The sequence below is a fragment of the Urocitellus parryii genome, chromosome 4 (assembly GCF_045843805.1).
Source record: "Urocitellus parryii isolate mUroPar1 chromosome 4, mUroPar1.hap1, whole genome shotgun sequence".
NCBI lineage: Eukaryota > Metazoa > Chordata > Mammalia > Rodentia > Sciuridae > Urocitellus > Urocitellus parryii.
The window spans coordinates 204,674,106-204,695,458 of NC_135534.1; the positions used below are offsets into that span (position 1 = coordinate 204,674,106).

Sequence of the window (21,353 nt, forward strand, 5' to 3'; positions counted from 1 at the left end):
TCAAGGGTAAACACTACATGCTAAGAAGACTTTCAATATGGTTCTGTATTTCTAGAAGGGATTGGATGTCCACAGAAAGACTTATTTCCTGGTAAAGAGTAGAATTAGGATATTTTGTAGCTTGCTGTCTGTAAAGTTGGAGGACCTTGTAAGTAAGCTTCAGAAGGGCAGTGGAGATGCAGTTGGAGTATTTCAGTAGGTGAGCCTTAGAGAGTGAGTAAGGCACTAGAGTACCTTCCTAACTAGAGGAATGGGTCAGGAAGGGAGGGAGGGAGGGTGAGTGCAGTGTGGTGACATCTGTCTCACTTCATATCCTCCACTAGGGAAAGCTTCAGAAACATCAAGCCTTTGAAGCTGAAGTGCAGGCCAACTCTGGAGCCATTGTCAAGCTGGATGAAACTGGAAACCTGATGATCTCAGAAGGGCATTTTGCCTCTGAAACCATCCGGGTGAGTATGAGTGGTGCCTGTACTGATGGCCTTGCCTGGGACGAGGAGGAATTGCATTCATGCTTAAGTGTCAGTTTGGGTTCCTAAAGTGACAGCCCTTTCCAGTCTTTTAGAGAATCTGTGTAATCTCCTGAAGGAGTTGCCCAAATCCTGCCTTTGTATTAAGATTCAGCACAGATATAAACCAGTGCTGTATATTCAGTTAGAAATAAGATTCTTTTGGTAGAACAAACTAGAATGTTATGTTATTTTAAAGAAAATTGTATCATTTAGCTCTAACATTTACAGATGGTAATTGGATGGGAGAGTGTATTAGTGAAGTTGGTAAATTTGGGAATTAGGATGCAAAGATAAATAGGAACAATCACAGCCACTCTGTGGAAAGTTCCGTTTTTCCAAGCTTGCTGTCTGAATTGTGGTGGCTTGCCCTTGAAGGGGTTCATCAAGGTTAGGCAGCAAGCCAGTAAAGGTCCAACTTTATGGAGTGACTTGTGGCACCTGTTGTCTCTGACATGATATGACGAACTTTGAGGCAGATATCTTCAAACTCTGGTCTAGTTTGTTTTGGACTCAGGACAATAATTGCTTTTTATCTGTTTTACATTTCTAATGCCAGAGTATTAAGGGGACACAAACCTGTTATGATGAGTCTGAACTTCTAAGTGAGTGCTCTTCCCTATATCAGAGGACATACCTTCTATCTAGTTATGTGTTTTGTTTGGTTCTTTGTGTCCAAAGCTATAGTTGTGTTGAGGGCTCAGCCTTTCCCATGCCTTGACCTGTCAAGTAATCCTGAAGATTTAGAAGAAAGCTATTTTCTTTATCCCCAGCTAGAAATGTTTCATCTCCTATTCTTCCCCAATGTAGTTTCAGAGGTTTCATTTCCTTAGGATCCATGCTAGTGGTTTTCAACAATAAAGACTTGTTGTCTCATGTATACTGTGTTCTGCAGTCTCATTGAAAACTTGCAATTAGCTTTAAGCTTGTGATTAACAATTATTAACTTATTGCTAGTAATGATTGTAAATAGGAAACAAAAGTGGGTTCCAAATGTCATATGACCAACTATCAAATTATGTTGAACCCATTTGGGCTATGTAATACATCTGTGCAATGAAATACAAGTATTTATCTGCCCTTTTCACCTGTATTTTTGTATGTATTCTTAAAGTAAATAAAATTAGCCTGCTTATTATTTCCTTGATGAAGTTGTTTTCCTGTAGTAGACAGGGTTGCTCTGTAGTAGCATAATTGGGTCACAGAAGGGTGATAGGAGAAATAGACCAAGTGTTTAGCTTTAGAAATTAAACTGTGGGGGAGGACCAGGACCCAAATTTGACATCATTCATGTCCATTAGTACCATCTGCCCTGTTTGTTCTTGTTAAAGCAACATTAAAAGTACTGTTAAATACTATTTGTTGAGTAGCTATTAGTGTACAGACACTTTGCTAATCTCTAATCTTCATAATAAATTTCCAAAGTGGCCATTTCCTTCATATCATGGAACAGTAGAAACTGAAACTCAGAGAATATTATTGCTATGTCCTACCTTAATGTTTCTGCCATCTGCATCTCTAAAAGCTCCAGCTGATGGCTCATACCTCTGTTGAGAAATTCACCTGAGTCAGATCCGGACTTTCTTCTCCGCCCTACCCACACTCAGTTTTTCTGAAGTGCACCTGCCTCCCTGCCCACTCATGCTCTCAAACAATAGGAAGCCTGTGAGGCTGGATACTGTTTAACCTACAGGATTTATGAGATCAGACAAACCAGGCATGGGGAAATTGTAGTACCAGGACAGGCCTTGCCCGAGTCTTAAATATGTGAAAATGAAATTTGTGAGACTGACAGTGGACTTGATGGGGGAGGTTTTTCTCTAGTCTCTGCCTCATTCTCAACTTGAGCAGGGAAAGCTGTGGTGCTCACAGTTCCCAAGGCAGTCCTGCCTTGGCAGCTTATTTGTCCTAACTCTGCAGCTTGGCTTGGCAGGCAGCAGTTAACGCTGAGGAAGGTGGGTGGTATGGAGGTTGTGTCTGTGTCCTGCATAACCTGTCTGTCACTGGTTTAGACTTTCACACCGTACCGGACTTCGTGGCGCCCCATAGTCACTGCCACCCACATTGGGTCCCATATCCGAGTAGGTGGAATACTGATTGCTGTTGGTTGCTGTGGATTGCCTTTCACTTCCTTCTCAGTGGTGGCACAGTTTTCACCCACAGGTGGAAGTGAATCGTGTGAGCATTCATTTTTCCCACTCTTCTCTACTTACTGGGGAAACATCCATTCTTATTTCTGAGAGACTCTGCCCATGCTGTCCGCTGGCTTTCAGGATTTTTTTTTTCTTTGCATTGAGTAGCATCTCAATGATGGATGGATTCCAGACTCCAGACTCTGGTTCTTTTCCTGTTTGACCCTTTCTGTTTGGTTGACCTCTGCTTATCAGTGTCACATGGAAATTCCCAGTATCTTGGGTATGCATCAAGGGCCACAGAGGTTGGATTGGAATGCTGGAATGCAGCCCCAAGCTTGAATGATTAGCGATTTCCCCAACTTCTTAAATCACTGCTGGGCCTGTACTGTGAGCACCCAAAGATACTGGGAAGTAGATGTGTTTGGGTGAAGTTTGAATTAGGACTGACTTGAGATATGGTGTTCCATAACTATTTTTTCATAGATCTCCAAACCCTTTTCTGCCAAGAATCCTTTTGATAACTGATGACTATCAGGACCCCATCCTCCCTACTTCTATCCTAAGATTTCCTGTTGTGCCTCATAATCTTCACTTTTTTTTTCACTGGAGATGGAACCCATGGGAGTTGAGCCATGTTCCCAGCCCCTATCTATTTATTTATTTATTGGTACTGGGGATTTAACTCAGGGGCGCTTTACCATGGAGCTTTATCTTGGGCCCTTTTTATTTTTTATTTTGAGACAGGGTCTCATTAAGTCACTGAAGGCCTCACTGAGTTGCTGAGGCTGGTCTCAAACTGGTGATTCTTCTGTCTTAGCCTCCCAAGTCACTGGGATGATAGGTGTGTTCCATTGTGCTTTTTATCTTTTTTTTTTTTAACTTTTTTTTTTTTTTTTTTTTTTTAGTTATAGGCAGACACAGTACCTTTATTTTATTTATTCATTTTTATGTGGTGCTGAGGATTGAACCCAGTGTCTCACATGTGCTAGGCAAGCACTCTACCACTGAGCCACAACCCCAGCCCTTACTTTTTATCTTGAGGTGGGGTTTTGTAAGTTGTTGAGAGTTTTGCTAAATTACTTGGGCTGGCCTCCAACTTTTGATTCTCTTGCCTCAGCCTCTCAAGTTACTGGGATTACAGAGTATGCCACCATGTCAGGCAATCTTTACAGTTACAATGTCTGTAGGACCTCTTTCTTTTTTTCCCCATATCTTCATTAATTCAGAATACAACCTTCAGTAATTTCTGCTCAGTTTCCATATTAATGTCTCATTTCCTTGCCCAATAGTCATTTGGCCTAGGAATCCCACTTTAATAATTATTAATACTATTAATTATACAATTATTAATATCTAATCATAATTTAATAATTTTAATGACATAACTGGAATGAACTTATCTATGAAAGGTCCTGTTGAGAGCCACAGCCAAAGGGGCTTGCTGGGGCCGCTGTGAGCCAATCATCAGCCGGCAGCTGGAAGTTTGCTGGGCCCCTTTGGCTATGGCTCTCAACAGGTCCTTTTCTAACTGTAAGATCAATCAAACCACTATTAAGTGTATACTTTTGCCTGCTTCAGTTATAAATTTATGACTTCTACTTAGTTTAGGGATTATTATTATTATACTGCTATTGAACTCAGGGGCACTCGACCACTGAGCCACATCCCCAACCCTGTTTTGTATTTTATTTAGAGACAGGGTCTCACTGAGTTGCTTAATGCCTCACTGTTGCTGAGGCTGGGTTTGAACTCGAAATCCTCCTGCCTCAGCCTCCCGAGCTGGTAGGATTAAAGATACGCATCACTGTGCCCAGCAGGGGTTATCTTTTTTTTTTTAATATTTATTTTTTAGTTGTAGTTGGTCACAATACCTTTATTTTATTTATTTTTTATGTGGTGCTGAGGATCGAACCCAGGGCCTCACATGTGCTAAGCAAATGCTCTGCCGCTGAGCCATAAATCCCAGCCCTGACAACAGGGATTTACCTTTTTAAAAGATTTTTGTTCAGAGCCTCATGGAGTTGGGTATAACCTGTGAGAACTCTTTGGAAGAGCCCGATCTCTCAGAGCCAGTTGTAATCCAATTAAAAATCTGGTTTTTAGGGGCTGGGGATGTGGCTCAAGCGGTAGTGCACTCGCCTGGCATGTGTGTGGCCCGGGTTCAATCCTCAGCACCACATACCAACAAAGATGTTGTGTCCGCCGGAAACTAAAAAATAAATATTAAAAAATTCTGTCTCTAAAAAAAAAATTTAAAAAAACCCCAAATCTGGTTTTTAATGTCCAGAGCCGTTTGCTGGAGCTGCACAGGCAGTGGGAATTACTTCTGGAAAAGATGCAGGAGAAAGGAATCAAACTGCTACAGGCCCAGAAGTTGGTGCAGTATTTGCGGGAATGTGAGGACGTGATGGACTGGATCAATGACAAGGTACATTTTGGGAGGGAAGGTTTGAAGGTGGGAGTGAGACTACTGTGTCTCCACTGGATCTCTAGATACCTATTGAGTAACTCTGAAACCTGGGGTCTTTGGGACAGAGTTCTGTGAGAGGACCAAAATTAGAAACTGCACAGAAAACTATCCACTCCAACTAACATGGCCCATCTCTAATGTGTCTGGTTTGTGATAAGTTTCTGGGAACCTTTGTTCCCAACTGTGGGCTGTGACTCTGGCTCTATTATGGTCTTTGAATAGGAAGCAATTGTGACTTCTGAGGAGCTGGGCCAGGACCTGGAGCATGTGGAGGTTCTACAGAAGAAATTTGAAGAATTTCAAACAGATCTGGCTGCTCATGAAGAAAGAGTTAATGAAGTGAACCAATTTGCTGCCAAACTCATCCAGGTAACTAGCAGAGTGCTATGTGCTTCTCACAGCAGCAGGGTGTTAATCTTTAAGTATATTCAGAAGAAAATTTTGTTGACCCCTAATTTTTAAGTGAGTGAGTTTTTATAAGCATATCCAGGAGTTTTGTTCAGATATAAGTCAGGCCCTATACTGATTACTCCTAAATGAGAGCAAGCTTTTTAATTTGTGGCCTATGGCAGGAAGGGCAGAGTTCATTTGATCTGTCTCCTCCACCCATTTTGGGGCTGGGTGAAACTTTTATTGGGCTGATGAAGTCTGGTCTCTGGGTTTCTCAGACAAGGGTGTGGTGGCAAATGCTTGCTTGGTATTGGCAGATGTCCACCAGAGCCAATTGTTTCTCCCTTTCTTTTAACTTTTATTTTGTTCTTTTATTATTTATATTTTTGGTCCTAGGGATTGAATTTAGGGGCACTTGATAATTGAGCTAGATCTCCAGTCATTTTTATTTTTGAAACAGGGTCTCACTAAGTTGCCCAGGCTGGCCTCCAACTTGAAGTCATCTTACAGCCTCCCAAGTCACTGAGATTACAGGCATGGGCCATCCCTTACATTTTTTAAACAAATAAGAATATTTTAAATTATATACATCCTTTTAGTTATATACATCCCTTCCTTTTTGTGGATACTTCCCTGGGCTCTCTTGGGAGTCTGTGGGAATCTTTTAGTAAGTGTGAATGAGCTCTATGCTGGTAGCTATGGAGCCCATAAGAGGGTGAGACAATGTTTCCCTAGATTCTGCTGTACAGTTCCATCAGCTTCTTTTTCATTTTCCCCTGCCTATACAGAATCCAACTGCTCCAAAGTCATTAAATAGGAGAAAGTACAGAGTGTTTGCTTTGGGGAAATTTTATTTGAGGGGCAAAGATTTTAAATTTAGAGATGTGCTTCAGGGCTGGTACTTGTCCCCTTTTTCTGGTCAGTGATCAAGAGAATGAATAGATGGCATTCTTCAGAAATACCTTCCGAGATTACAGATACCTTCCAAGGGACAGTATCCCTCCCCAAATCCTGAGCCATCCCAAGGTTGTGCTGGAGAACAGTCAGGTCAACCCCATGATCTCACAAGGGGCTCCCCACCCCCTGAAATATTGATTCACCTTATGTGAAATATTGGTTGATTGATTGATTGATTGATTGATACTGAGGATTGAACTCAGGGGCACTTTACCGCTGAGTCACATTCCCAGTCCTTTTAATTTTTTATTTTGAGACAGGGTCCTGTTAAGTTGCTCAGACTGGCCTCAAACGTGATGTCCTCTTACTTCAGCTTCTTGAGTCATTAGGATTACTGGTGTTTGCCACCATGCCTGGCATGTGTTATCTTTTTTGTGTGTGTGGAGATGGGGATTGAGGGCTAGGGATGTGGCTCAAGCGGTAGCGCGCTCGCCTGGCATGCGTGCGGCCCGGGTTCGATCCTCAGCACCACATACAAACAAAAATGTTGTGTCCGCCGATAACTAAAAAATAAATATTAAAAAAATTCTCTCTCTCTCTCTCTCTCTCTCTCTCTCTTTCTCTCCCCTCTCTCTAAAAAAAAAAAAAAAAAAGAGAGAGAGATGGGGATTGAACCCAAGGCCTTGTGCATGCAGGGCAAGCAGTCTACCAACTGAGCTATATCCCAGCTCACCTGGCACGTGTATCTTTAATTAAAATAAAAGAAAATATGGGCTGGGGTTGTGGCTCAGTGGTAGAGCACTTGCCTAGCATGTGTGAGGCACTGGGTTATATTCTCAAGACAATCAATCAATCAATCAATCAATCAATAAATCCGTTAACAACTAAAAAAAAGATATATAGGAGGCTGAAACATGAGGATTGCAAGCTTGAGGCCAGTTTCAGCAACTTAGATCCTGTCTAAAAATATATAACAATAATAATAATAATAATAATAATAAAAAATTTGATTGCTGGGGAAGGAAACTTTTAAACTAATGCCTGTAGTCTGACACCAGGAACAAACCTGTGAGCCCTGAACAGAACATGTGTGGGCAACTAGTGCTTAACAACCTAGAAACATTTGAGATAACCAGATTTTTGAGGATTTGGGGTAGTTGTGTGCATTGATGGAGCTGCACAGAGTTGGAGCCAAAATTGCACCAACCTCTTTGTAGATTAAGCAGTTGCTTCTAGGGAGGTGTAAGAGGTAACTGACAATTTCTTGAGCCAAACCGCAGCTCTCTTTATTTCCAACAGAAGACCAGTGTTTCTTCTGTTAAGATTTTCTTTATTATGAAGATTTGCCCACATACATAGATGGAGGAGCCAATCCCAGGGTAATTAGTTGGAGGAGCCAGAGATGTCAGGTAAATCCAGCCTCTTCCCTGTTTAGGAACAGCATCCTGAGGAGGAACTGATCAAAACCAAGCAGGATGAAGTGAATGCAGCCTGGCAGAGGCTGAAGGGACTGGCTCTTCAGAGACAGGGGAAGCTGTTTGGGGCTGCTGAGGTTCAGCGCTTTAACAGGTACCAGCCCAGAGTGGGCTTTGGAGCATGGGCATCACCTGGGAAGGGCTTAGGAAAATCCAAGGCATGTACTGATAAGTTGCAAGAGCTGACCAGTCCTGACCTGTGTGGCAGTCCTAGTTCTAGAGAGTTGTCATAACTGTGGGATAACTTGTACCTTTATTCCATAGGGATGTGGATGAGACAATCAGTTGGATTAAGGAAAAGGAGCAGTTAATGGCCTCTGATGATTTTGGCCGAGACCTGGCAAGTGTTCAGGCTCTGCTTCGGAAGCATGAGGGTCTGGAGAGAGATCTTGCTGCTCTAGAGGACAAGGTTGGTTTTGAAAACAGCTGATTCTATAAATGTTACAAGGGTCAGGAGAGTGTTTCTAATAGAGTGTGTTTCTAGGTCAAGGCCCTGTGTGCTGAGGCTGATCGCCTGCAGCAGTCCCACCCACTGAGCGCCACCCAGATCCAAGTGAAGCGAGAGGAGCTTATTACAAACTGGGAACAGATCCGCACCCTGGCAGCAGAGAGACATGCACGGCTCAATGATTCATACAGGTGAAAATAATCTGCCAATGCTTAACAGCCAAGATCATTCAACTCTATTATACAGAGGAGGGGAGGGCAGAGTGAAGGGTGGGTTCTATGTATGAAAGTTTTATATATCCTACCAGGTAACACCTACTAAGAAAATGCACATCATTTTTCTCACTTATATTTATTTGGAGACTAGCAACTGATAAAGTCCAGGATATATTTAGTGTTTATGACTTCCTGAATTCTTCCATCCTCTCTCACTTCATTGTGGCTGATAGAAATGGAAATATCCCCTTAGCCATCTGAGTATCATGTGAAATATCCTGTTATAAAAATTGAGTAAATCAAGTATTGGAAAAGAATAAAAGAATGCTTCTTACTCATCTGGGGGAATAAGACTCCCTGGGAATAAGACAGTTAAAATGTGGGACATTGACCAGCCTGGGCAACATACCTATCTCAAAGACAAATAAGCAAAATGTGAGACAAGATTGAGGCATTATAGTGATAGACGCTGTTTTAAAGGATTGATTTCAGCCTTCTCTTGTTTTCCTTTCAGAATAGATTGAGAGAATATTCTATTTCCCAGGATTAGAGTTTGTATGGTTAGGCATGCGGGAATGTAGAATTCAGAGCATTAGGGAGGCCATCTTCCACTCTAGGGCCTCCATTAGAGAGATTTAATGACATATCTTTGGCTTCCCTAAGGCTTCAGCGCTTCCTTGCTGACTTTCGTGACCTCACCAGCTGGGTGACTGAGATGAAAGCTCTCATCAATGCAGATGAGCTTGCCAATGATGTGGCTGGAGCTGAGGCCCTGCTGGATAGGCACCAAGAGCACAAGGTAACAGCAGGATCTTCCAGAAGTGAAGACATTAACAGATAACATGTCAGTACATCACTGAGAAGCCTATGAGTTGATATTATTGGGACATATTCACTGGTGGCTCTTGTTGTAAGTCTTGTTGGTTTTAGCTCTGGAGACCTGCTCTACCTGCTTTAGTGCAGGGTAAACTATGACCCATAAAAGCAAAGAGGTGAGCTTTGGCATGGTAGAGGTGCCACTATTTTGCATATCCATCTATGCCATCTCAAAAAATGAATTTCATAGTTGATTTGAATAAATCTAAATTTCTTATTCTGGTGTTTTCCCCAAAGTATGTTCCATGGAAAACTACTTACATATTTTTTTTTCCTAAATTTTTTTTTCAGTTGTATATGGATACGGTATCTTTATTTATGTGGTGCTGAGGATTGAATACAGTGCATTACACATGCTCAGCAAGTGCTCTACCATTGAGCTACAATCTGACCCTTTTATACAAGATCTTAATATGCTTTACCTCGAAAAGGGGAGTAGGTTTTCTAAGTAATAATGAGTATAGGTACTTGGAAAAAATCTTATAAAAAGGGTATGCAGGACATTTGCAAAGAAAGCTATGAAACTGTGCTGAAAGACATTAAAAATGAGTAGGTTTTGTGTATGTGTGTAAGAGAGACAAATGCTGGGGATGGAACCTAGGGCCTTGAGCATACCAGGGAAGTGCATTACCACTGAGCTATGTCTCTCCTAGCCCTTTTTTTTTTTTTTTTCAAATTTGCATCAGAAATTTTATTCCTGATGTGGGACAGATTCCTTCCTTCCCCAAAATGTTATGCTGCCCTGGTGAGACCTAGAAAACTCTCCCACTGTCTCCAGGGAAGGAGTGGGAAAGAAAAGGTGCTGGGGACAGGGAAGGCTTTGCAGTTCCCCGGCCCATTTATCTTTCCCTTCTCAACAGAGGAGAGCTACTCCTTGCTATTTCTCTCATCCACTAAATCCCTTCAAGAAAAAAAAATCTATCACTATTTTATATATATATATATATATTTATTTATTTATTTTAATTATAGATGGACACAGTGCCTGTATTTTATTTTTATGTGGTACTGAGGATCAAACCTGGTGCATCATGCATGCTAGGCGAGCACTCTACCACTGAGCCACAACTCTAGCCCCAAATCCATCATTATTAAAAAAAAAACCCAAATCTCAAGTATTGGTTATGGAGTTACCAATAGGAAAGGGAGGGGGAAAGGAGCAGTGGGTATCACTGCTTCGCAGGGCTTCATCCTTACTGCATCCTGTAGCAACTGTACGTCCAACTTGTCTGCTGGCAACTGCACATAATGGACCACTGATCTCTGGATGAAGCAATTTTTCACTGATAATGTGAGGATATCTCCCAGGGTTTGTAACATTGATGTCAGTTTAATGTTGAGATACTGATCCATGGATGCTTAGATCATTCTTGAGCTCCACAATCACATCCTTGACCACAAAGGACTTAAAAAAAGGAGTAAAAGAGCATGGTGCTGGTGCCACACACTGCCCACTGTATCAGGAAGGAAAGGACTGGGTGCCATGGGCTGGAAGCCCTACAGGTCTGCCTGTGGAGTTGGGTGGATTCACACAGGTGCAAGGAAAGTGCTGTGAAAGCTGCAGCACTGACTGGGAGAGGAGCCCAGTCAGAGAGGGAGATAGAGCCCAGAGGACCATGAAGCCAGGAAAAGGCTGTATTTTATTTTGAATTAGGGTCTTACTTAATTGCTCAGACTGGCTAGAACTTTCAGTTTTCCTGCCTCAGCCACCTGAGTAGCAAGGATTATAGGTATGCACCATCACATCCAGCTGTACATAAGGAGGGTAGGTACTTAACTCCTGTCCCACACTGGGGATAGAACCCAGGGCCTCTCACATGCTAGGCAACTGCTGTACTACTAAACTATATCCCCAGCCCCTAAGGAAGAACTGACTAGGTAGAATTACTTGCCCAGGGCATGGATAGAATGATCCTCTTATAAATTCTTCACAGGACATGGGCACTCAATGAAATTACAGTCAAAAGTCCCCAACAGGGGCTGGGGATGTGGCTCAAGCGGTAGCGCGCTTACCTGGCATGCGTGCGGCCCGGGTTCGATCCTCAGCACCACATACCAACAAGAATGTTGTGTCCACCGAGAACTAGAAAATAAATATTGAAATCAATCTCTCTCTCTCTCTCTCTCTCCCCCCCCCTCCCCCCCTCTCTCTTTAAAAAAAAAAAAAAAAAAAAAAGTCCCCAACAGGTGGGGCTGGAGTTGTAGCTTAGCGGTAGAATGTTGCCTCATGTGTGTGAGGCACTGGGTTCAATTCCCAGCACCACATATAAATATGCAAATAAAATAAAGGTCCATCAATAACTAAAAAATATTTTTAAAAAATGTTCAATAGGGGAGTGTATGTGTGTGTATGTGGAATAAATAAGCTATGAAAATAAATAAGCTATGTGGGGGAAAAAAGTTCAAAAATAGCTGAGATAATTATTTTCTTTGTTTTTTTACTGAGGATTGAACACAGAGGCACTCCTCCACCAAGCTACATCCTCAGCCCTTTTTATATTAAGTCTCACTAAGTTGCTGAGGTTTGAACTTGTGATACTCCTGCTCAGCCTCCCCAGTCCCTGGGATTACAGGAATGTGCCATCAGATGGTTCAGCAATTGAGATAATTTTGAAGAACATGGTAGGGGTGGGAAGGGATTCACCCTGTGAGGTACTAGAAAATCATAGTAAACAAATCCACTTGGCACAGGGAAGACAGAGTCCAGTGGAAACCTGATGCATGACAGAGAGGCCTTGCAGAGCCAGTGGAAAGGACTTCTCAGTCAGTGGTGCTTTTATGTTTGGTGATCCAGAATGATATTATATGTGGTAGTCTGATTTGGAATGATTGTTTGAAATGCAGTAACTTATTTTTCTTTTGCAAGTTACTGGGAATAAAATGCCCTTTTCTCTACAGGGTGAAATTGATGCTCACGAAGACAGCTTTAAGTCTGCAGAGGAGTCAGGTCAGGCCCTGCTAGCTGCTGGTCACTACGCCTCAGATGAAGTACGGGAGAAGGTAAGAGAGGGGCAAGGGCAAAGGAGCTCATGAAGAGGAAGCCAGGCTCCCAAGGCCTCAATGTCCAGATGTGACATTCACCATCATGAATAAGAATATGGCCCATGCTTCTGCCTGCAAAGTAGCAGTTTTTCCCTTCAGAGATTTAAAAAAGTATATGTACATATACAGTACGCTGATTGGTCCCAAGGACAGTTTCTCTTTGGGACCTATTTGATGTGTTTCTTACTTATAAGGGACTTTGAGAGAGCTAGTCCTGTTTCTATAGTTAGAGCAAAGAGGAAACAGGTGTTTATAATATGAATCTAGAGCATTCATGAACTAAACAGATTTTAGGAAGCATAAACTCAGTTGACATTTCTCAGCTGAGAGTTCCTCCACCATTTAGAGGGCCTTTCTTTCAGATGGAGCCCTTTCACTTCCACCTACCAGTCTACTTGGCATTTTTACCTAAAATCATTTGTAATAATGTGACAATAAATTAATTCCAGGTTAATCAGAATAGGGCCATCCCTCTTATATTTAATATACATATACATAGCACTCAATATTTATATGTTTCTGAGTCAAGGGTTATACGTACAAGTGCATGTAACTAACTCCTCACCTTCTGCAAATCAGAAAAGAGCCTGAAGGTTTGAATGAGTACTAGAGTCCCCAGACAGTCTATGGCTGACCAGAAACCATAAAGCTGACTTTGCTTCCTGTCCCCACAGCTGACCATCCTCTCAGATGAGAGAGCCACCCTGCTAGAGCTGTGGGAGCTTCGCAGACAGCAGTATGAGCAATGCATGGACCTGCAGCTCTTCTACCGTGACACTGAGCAGGTGGACAACTGGATGAGCAAGCAGGAGGTAACTGGAGCAGAAGCCTTGTAAGCCGGGGAGGAATGAGGGCTATGCTGACCAATTCTCTTGTGGTTTGCTTAGTTTGTTTGAGGAACTCAGTGGCATTTCAGCTCTGATTCAAGCAGAGCTGGCAGAGGCCTGAGTAGGCTTCTGTTGGCTCTGCCAGCATCCCTCCCTGCTGAGATAGAAGGGCACTTGGAAAAGGCCCTCATTTTTTTAAGATTACTGGGATAAAAAACTTTCTACTGCAAAGGAGAGGGTTTGTTTTGTTTTTGCTTTTCTTTCTTTCATTTATTTTTTAGTTGTAGTTGTTAATACCCTTATTTTATTTATTTATTTTTATGTGGTGCTGAAGATCGAACCCAGGGCCTCACACGTGCTGGACAGGTGCTCTACCGCTGAGCCACGACCCTAGCACCTTGTTTTTGCTTTTCTCTTTTTTCTTTGTGGTGCTGGGGATTGAACCCAGGACTTTGTGATGCAAGGCAAGCACTCTACCAACTGAGCTATATCTCCAGCCCGTTTTTTGCTTTTCTTTTGTTACCCTTTTATTTGGTCTCACTAAGTTACCTAGGAACTTGTGATCCTCCTGCCTCAGCCTCCTGAGTTGCTGGAATTAGAGGCGTGTGCCACTGCACGTAATTAGTATTAGTAATTAGTAATACAGTAATTAGTAATTAGTATTAATTCTTGTTCTTACAATTAGTATTTTGTGTAATCCAAATCTAAGAGCAGCAGCAACATTGTTTGAAAAAATTTCAATAGAATATGGAACAAGAATGTCAGTGTTGCTGACTTGAGTTTTATTTTTATTTTATTTTTTTGCTTTTGGTGCTGGGGATTGAACTGAGCCTTGCATGTCTGTGCTAGGCAAGCGCTCTAGCACTGAGCTACACCCTGAGCCTCACTGGATTGATTTTAGGTGAATCTGAAAGGGCTTTAGACTTTCCAGAAGAGACACCAGAGGTTTCATAGGCATAGGATCACTCTTTTTCTTTTTGCATTTTGGCCAAAATATCCTTCACTTTCGAGTCATAGAAGATCAAAGAATGGGACATGATTCTAACTCTCATTTCTTTCTGCAAGGCATTCCTGTTGAATGAGGACTTGGGAGACTCCTTGGATAGTGTCGAGGCGCTTCTCAAGAAGCATGAGGACTTTGAGAAGTCCCTTAGTGCCCAGGAGGAAAAGATCACAGTAAGACTTCTTATTGTCAACATAACCCATAGAGTAAGCAGGAGTCCCCTCTTTTCCTAAAAGGATTCTGAGCCAATTTAATGAAGGAGCTATGTACAAGGGATTCTTGAGGTGCTTAAAATCTGAAAAATGCCATCTTGTTCAGGACTTTATAGAAAGAAATCACTTACTTGAAAAATCTTGTTCAGGCTTTATAGAAGGAAATTACTTACTTGATGTGTGTCTCCAAATTGAGATTTGCCTTTCACTAAAACTAATGTAATGCATACTTTTTCTGTTGAAAACACATTATAGAAGCAAGAATTGGAAAGCTGTTAACCTCTATGTGCTACCTGTTGGGTGCTCACACTGTAGCTGATGTCAATGGACTTGAATGAGCAGTTTTATTCTCTCTAGCTAAAAACATCAAGCAGAACCTTACAAGTTATGGGAAAATTTTGTCGTTACCAACTGTAGCTGTGAACCTTGGTTCACATTAAGGTTGAGGGTGTTTCATGACCTCTCTAGAGACCAGCCAGGTGGAGGAACAGTGCACATAGTGACAACTCTCATCTTCCTTCCTAGGCACTGGATGAATTTGCAACCAAGCTAATCCAGAACAACCACTATGCAATGGAGGATGTGGCCACTCGCCGAGATGCTGTAAGTTCCGGATTTTTTTGCTTCTTGCTTGCTGTATGCAGTTGTATTTTCAATGATAGTCACTGTAGTCTAGCCCAATCTTTTTGGGAATCTGAATTGAAGATTCACAGGAGTACCTGTCTTTCAGCTGCTGAGCCGCCGTAATGCCCTCCATGAGCGAGCCATGCGCCGCAGGGCCCAGCTGGCTGATTCCTTCCACTTGCAGCAGTTTTTCCGTGATTCCGATGAACTTAAGAGTTGGGTCAACGAGAAGATGAAAACTGCCACCGATGAAGCCTATAAAGTAACCATTAGTACTTGGGTAAAACAGTGTGGCTATAAAAAGAATGGGATTCCACAAACTGAACTATTTAACACAAGCTGTTTTATGCAAACCTCCCCCTGCTTAAAGACAAGTACAATAGCAGCTCAGGGTAAGTTGGCATATTCGGATCTCAGAAAGGACTCTTCTCTTCCATTGGCAGGACCCATCCAACCTGCAAGGAAAGGTACAGAAGCATCAGGCTTTTGAGGCTGAGCTCTCAGCAAACCAGAGTCGCATTGATGCCCTGGAGAAGGCTGGGCAAAAGCTGATAGATGTCAACCACTATGCCAAAGATGAAGTTGCAGCTCGTATGAATGAAGTCATTAGTTTGTGGAAGAAGCTGCTAGAGGCCACAGAACTGAAAGGTAGAAGAATCTCATACCTGAGGGTGACAGGAACATTTAGAGTACCAGTCTTTCCTAGTTAAGTGTTCTAGGGATATAAACCACCCAGGGAAGGAGGGGAGATGACTTTGGGCATAGAGAGTATGTCATGTGCATGAGTTACTTGGGTCCTTGATGCTTTGGTGATTTGGTAAGTGTGGGTGAATTACTGGTTGCTGGGGAAGCCAGAAAGGAATGAATTGGGCCTTATCACTGAAAATCATGGTTGATCTGTGAGCCAAGGGCATTTAATAATTCTCAAGCGCCCTTACTTTGTAGTATTAGACTGCATTCCAGGCAGCCTCCCCTTCAGCCTCTAGGAGGTGGAAGTGAAGCAGTAACTAAAATTCTGACTCATACTCCATCACCAGCATAATGGTTCATGAGCAGTATTAGAGGAAGGACCATGTAAACCAATAGACAGTTAAACTTGCCTCCTTGGACAGGAATAAAGCTTCGTGAAGCTAACCAGCAACAGCAATTTAATCGCAATGTGGAGGACATTGAATTGTGGCTGTATGAAGTAGAAGGTCACTTGGCTTCAGATGATTATGGCAAAGACCTTACCAATGTCCAGAACCTCCAGAAGAAGCACGCCCTGCTAGAGGCAGATGTGGCTGCTCACCAGGTGGAGTATGAATTGGGCCTTTAGATGGGGGAGTGACAAGAGGGAAGGATAGCAAGAATCTCAAGATGAGACTAGCACTGGAAGGGAGGGACATGTTTTGGTATTTTAGGGAATGCATGTGCTGCCGTTCAAGTGAAGTTACTTCCTCAAAGCTTTCAGGAAGCCTAATGTGAGAGGAGGATTGGCAGAAAAAATTCTCTTGATATGGGAGAAATACCATGTTGATTTTTCTTCATATGTGACAAAACCATACCCAAAGTAATAAAGTCAACCTAGAAGCGTTCTATGTGTAGTCATGCAGTACTAGTTCAAGCTTCAAGGCTTTGTGCTCTCCTCTTCCCAGGATCGAATTGATGGCATCACCATTCAGGCCCGTCAGTTCCAGGATGCTGGCCATTTTGATGCTGAAAATATCAAAAAGAAGCAGGAAGCCCTTGTAGCTCGCTACGAGGCTCTTAAGGAACCTATGATTGCCCGAAAGCAGAAGTTGGCAGATTCTCTGCGTTTGCAGCAGCTTTTCCGCGATGTGGAAGATGAGGAGACCTGGATTCGAGAGAAGGAACCCATTGCCGCCTCTACCAACAGAGGTCAGTGTTCCTCCAGCAGGTGGGATTTAAGCTACAGTAGGGCTGTGCCATTGTTGCATAAAGGAGACACATGCCAGAGGGAGCAAGACCACTTTTATTGCACTGGAACCCTGGTAGGAGCTGTAACAGTTTAGTGGTGATTTTTTCTCTTTGTGGTGGATGACAAGGGAGTGGTTTCTGCTTTCAGGCAAGGATTTGATTGGAGTCCAGAATCTGTTAAAGAAACATCAAGCCTTACAAGCAGAAATTGCCGGACATGAACCCCGCATCAAAGCTGTGACCCAGAAGGGAAATGCCATGGTGGAGGAAGGTAAGTGGTTGTGGGCAGTGAGTGTGGCCTGGCTCTGCTCTCCCCTTTCAAGCGTTGGTTAAGTGCATGGACTGCACACAGCAGATTGGACAGCGGGGTGAATCTGACATCTCCATTCCTTCCTAACCATGTGACATTGACTGGGCCTTGCCGAACCTCAATTTCGTGTCTGTAAGACAGAGATGCAGTGGGGATGATAGCATCTCCCGATATAGCAGTTAACTAAATGAGCTCAACTGTGTATAGGGCCTGGGAAAGCTCTTGCAGGAAGAAGTCTCATAACTGAGAACTGTGGAGCGCTGCTGTTTTTATTAGTTTTGCTAATGTCACTTATGCCTCCTTGGGATATCTGCTTCTTGTGATGTAGATAGAGTCTTGGTTTGAGGAGGCAGTCAAGGGCTAGAAGCTGAGCCCCTCATTAGAAATAAAATTATGACAGGGCACACCTCCCTAGAACGTTGTGAGAAAGTAGTGTTCACAGCATACCAGAAGCCTTCTTGTCATTCTGTGTCAGCACACTTTCTGTTGTCTGCTCTGCAGGCCATTTTGCTGCAGAAGACGTGAAGGCCAAGCTCAACGAGCTGAACCAGAAGTGGGAGGCACTGAAAGCCAAAGCCTCCCAGCGGAGGCAGGACCTGGAGGACTCGCTACAGGCCCAGCAGTACTTTGCTGATGCCAACGAGGCTGAGTCCTGGATGCGGGAGAAGGAGCCCATTGTGGGCAGTACTGACTACGGAAAGGATGAGGACTCTGCTGAGGTAAGCCCGAGCTCAGGGGTGTCACACCTGCCAGAGAAAGAAGGCAGATTAGGAAAATGACTGGGTAGGGGAGGTGTAGCATCATGGCAGTTATTTTTTAAGGTGTTTTGGAATCTGGCTTTTACTTTTTATTATTGAAATTTAGTCATAACTAAAGGAAGAAGACATTTCCTATAACCTGTCTTCAACCATTAATATTTGCCGTTTTTGGATCTGTTCTTCTGACCACCATATGCAGACATGCCTGTTTTCATACCAATACACACAACAACATACTAACACACATGTGCACATAAACCAACACACATACATCAGCACGCACCGATGTATATGTGCAAACACCAACACATGCAAACACTAACATGCACACCAGCACACATGTGCATACAAACCAACACAGCAAACACACCAACATACACACAAACATACCAACACATGCAAACACCAGCACACAAATACACCAACATACACACCAACATGTATACACGTTGTTTGGCAAAATATATATGTATTTTTTACTATAGCTTTTAATTTATAAAGGTCTAGATATAGTCTCCATACCTACCTCTTTTCTCACTGGCCTCTGGAAAACTAGAATGAGTTTTATTGTTGAAATAAAAACCTTAGTACTAGTGGAGAATAAGAAAGCACCAAATGTGGAGAGGGAAGGGCAGTATACATAGCCACTTTGTGGTGATTTCTTTTTCCTTTTGTTTGGTTCTGGTGATTGAACCCAGGGGTGCTTAACCCCTGAGCCACATCCCCAGCCCCATTTTGTATTTTATTTAGAGACAGTCTCAGTGAATTGCTTAGCACCTTGCTTTTGCGGAGGCTGGCTTTGAACTCGCCATCTTCCTGCCTTAGTTTTTTGAGCCGCAGGGATTACAGGCATGCACCACTGCGCCTGGCTCCCAGCCTTTTTATATTTTATTTAGAGACAGGATCTCACTAAGTACTGAGATTGGCCTTGAACTTGTGATCCTCCTACCTCAGCCTCCTGAGCTGCTGGATTTACAGGGGTGCATCACCTCACCTGGCTGGTGACCTCTTTCTTAGAATGAGATGTGGAATCACAAATTTGTTTGCATATTGTTCTTTATGCCTTTGTGTATTTCAAATACTACAAAATTAAGTGGGTAAAACCAGAGTAGAAAGGGCTGGGGATATAGCTCAGTTGGTAGAACGCTTGCCTTAAATGAAAGTCACAGTTAATATTTCCCCAAATTAAATGTTTACCTTTAAAATGGAGAAGCTGGGCATCCCAGTTACTCGAGCATCTGAGGTAGGAGGATTACAAATCTGAGGCCAACCTTAGTGAGACCTTATTCAAAATAAAAAGGTCTGGGGCTGGGGCTGGGGTTGTGGCTTAGTGGTAAAGCACTTGCCTGGCATGTGTGAGTCACTGGATTCAATTCTCAGCACTGCATATAAATAAAATAAAGGGTCTATTAATAACTAAAAAAAAATTTTTTTTTAAATGATCTGGGAATGTAGCTCAGGGGTAGAGTGCCTCTGGGTTCAATTCCCAGTACTACAAAAATAAATGAGTAAAGAGGGGAGAGAGTGCAGGGCAAGAGGGACTCACATCTTTGTGTGACTAAAATCTGCTTCAGGAGGGTGGCATGTTGTGAGACACTGAGGAGGGGTTGGGCTGTGTGTCCGGTGCTCCATGTGAAATTCTGGTTTCAGGCTCTACTAAAGAAACACGAAGCACTGCTTTCAGATCTCAGCGCCTATGGCAGCAGCATCCAGGCTCTTCGAGAGCAGGCTCAGTCATGCCGGGTAAGTGTGTCTCAGTTCCAGGTCCCTGGGGGTTAGGGTGGGGCCAGGAAAAGCTTTGGGGCCAATTACTGCCAGCAGATATTATGGCTGTCAGCGTACAAGGTAAATTTTGGGTAAAGCTGGATTCTGTGGTTTGCTTAGAGGATACAATGTTCTTCCTTTGTATTTTCAGCAACAAGTGGCCCCCATGGATGATGAGACAGGCAAAGAGCTGGTCTTGGCTCTCTATGACTATCAGGAGAAGAGTCCTCGCGAAGTCACCATGAAAAAAGGGGACATTCTTACCCTGCTCAATAGCACCAACAAGGCAAGGCACAGAGACTAGCTGGCACACGTGCACACCATCATGTTGTCAGGGATCTGTGGGTGGGTAGAGTATGGAGAGAGAGAGACAAGGGTCTCCTGTCTGTCTCCCACTTAGTATACAGTATACATTTGTCCAGTGTATGAGTCATTAGGAAGGTCACTGAACATGTCTCCTGCAGGTAGTATAGAGAGTCACAGTCTCCTGGTGGCTTTTTCACATTGAACCTCTCCAGGTGGGATTCTTTCCCTTTTGAGCCACGGTCTGCTGCTTTGTAACTTGAATCTGTTGTTGTTTTCCATATTGTATTGCAATACTAGGTATGGAATCTGCATGCTAGGCAAATACCTACCACTGAGCCACACCCACAGCACCTACCTGCTGTTTTTTGCAATACTGGGTATGGAACCCATAGTTGCTGTACAACTGAGTTACATCTCCATAGCTTTTTATTTTTTATTTGGAGATGGGGTTCTACTAAGTTGTTGAGACTGGTTTCAAACTCCTGCCTCAGCCTTCTGAGTTCTGGGATCTCAGGCATCCGCCTTTATGCCTGTCTTTGTTGGTTGTTAATCTAGACCTACAGCTGTCTCAGTTTGGCAGGTAGTTGAAGACAGCCAAGATGTCACCCTGTAGGTTTTGTCTTCTTCAGGTTAAATACTGCCTAGTTCGTCAGCTTTTTTCCTTGACACAAGCTGATTGACAGTGACAGAAACATTTGGAGGCATTGTTGAGAACCTCTTTATTCGCTCATCTAGTTTACTGTCAGTGTTTTGGTGGTTGTTTGCAGTATTGGGGATTGTGCATGCCAGACAAGCGCCCTACCACCAAGCCCTTTTTGTATTTCAAAGCAGAGTTTATTTTTTATTTCAAAGCAGGGCTTCACAAATGGCTGCGCAAGCACTCTACCACTGAGCTGCATCTCCAGCCTGTTTTAATTTTTTTTTTTCTTTCTATTTTGGGAGGGGAACTAGGGATTTAACTCAGGGGTACTTAACCACTGAGCCACATCCCTCAGCCCTTTTTTGTATTTTATTTAAAGACAGAGTCTCACTGAGTTTGCTTAGCGCCTTTTGCTAAGTTGCAGAGGCTGGCTTTGAACTCATGATTCTCCTGCCTTCCAAGCTCCTGGGATTTCAGGTGTGTACCACTGCACACAGCTTCCCCAGACTTTTTTTGTTGTTGTTTTATTTTTAAA

At 43.0% G+C, this 21,353-nt stretch overlaps 1 protein-coding gene across 12 annotated transcripts in view; it reads left to right on the forward strand.

Annotated features, from left to right (window-relative positions):
- LOC144248998 (spectrin alpha chain, non-erythrocytic 1) overlaps window positions 1-21,353 on the forward strand; it is a 70,355-nt gene that overhangs the window by 14,143 nt on the left and 34,859 nt on the right. For all 12 annotated transcript variants that reach the window (XM_077797143.1, XM_077797144.1, XM_077797137.1 and 9 more), the window contains exons 3-21: window positions 324-449; window positions 4,929-5,069; window positions 5,334-5,480; window positions 7,834-7,967; window positions 8,138-8,282; window positions 8,358-8,512; window positions 9,200-9,335; window positions 12,311-12,412; window positions 13,129-13,266; window positions 14,347-14,457; window positions 15,022-15,099; window positions 15,227-15,382; window positions 15,564-15,768; window positions 16,233-16,414; window positions 16,758-17,001; window positions 17,189-17,311; window positions 17,852-18,069; window positions 19,759-19,851; window positions 20,024-20,158. In XM_077797143.1, the coding sequence (XP_077653269.1) occupies window positions 324-449; window positions 4,929-5,069; window positions 5,334-5,480; window positions 7,834-7,967; window positions 8,138-8,282; window positions 8,358-8,512; window positions 9,200-9,335; window positions 12,311-12,412; window positions 13,129-13,266; window positions 14,347-14,457; window positions 15,022-15,099; window positions 15,227-15,382; window positions 15,564-15,768; window positions 16,233-16,414; window positions 16,758-17,001; window positions 17,189-17,311; window positions 17,852-18,069; window positions 19,759-19,851; window positions 20,024-20,158 (2,769 nt within the window). The remainder of the gene's footprint in view (window positions 1-323; window positions 450-4,928; window positions 5,070-5,333; window positions 5,481-7,833; window positions 7,968-8,137; window positions 8,283-8,357; window positions 8,513-9,199; window positions 9,336-12,310; window positions 12,413-13,128; window positions 13,267-14,346; window positions 14,458-15,021; window positions 15,100-15,226; window positions 15,383-15,563; window positions 15,769-16,232; window positions 16,415-16,757; window positions 17,002-17,188; window positions 17,312-17,851; window positions 18,070-19,758; window positions 19,852-20,023; window positions 20,159-21,353) is intronic.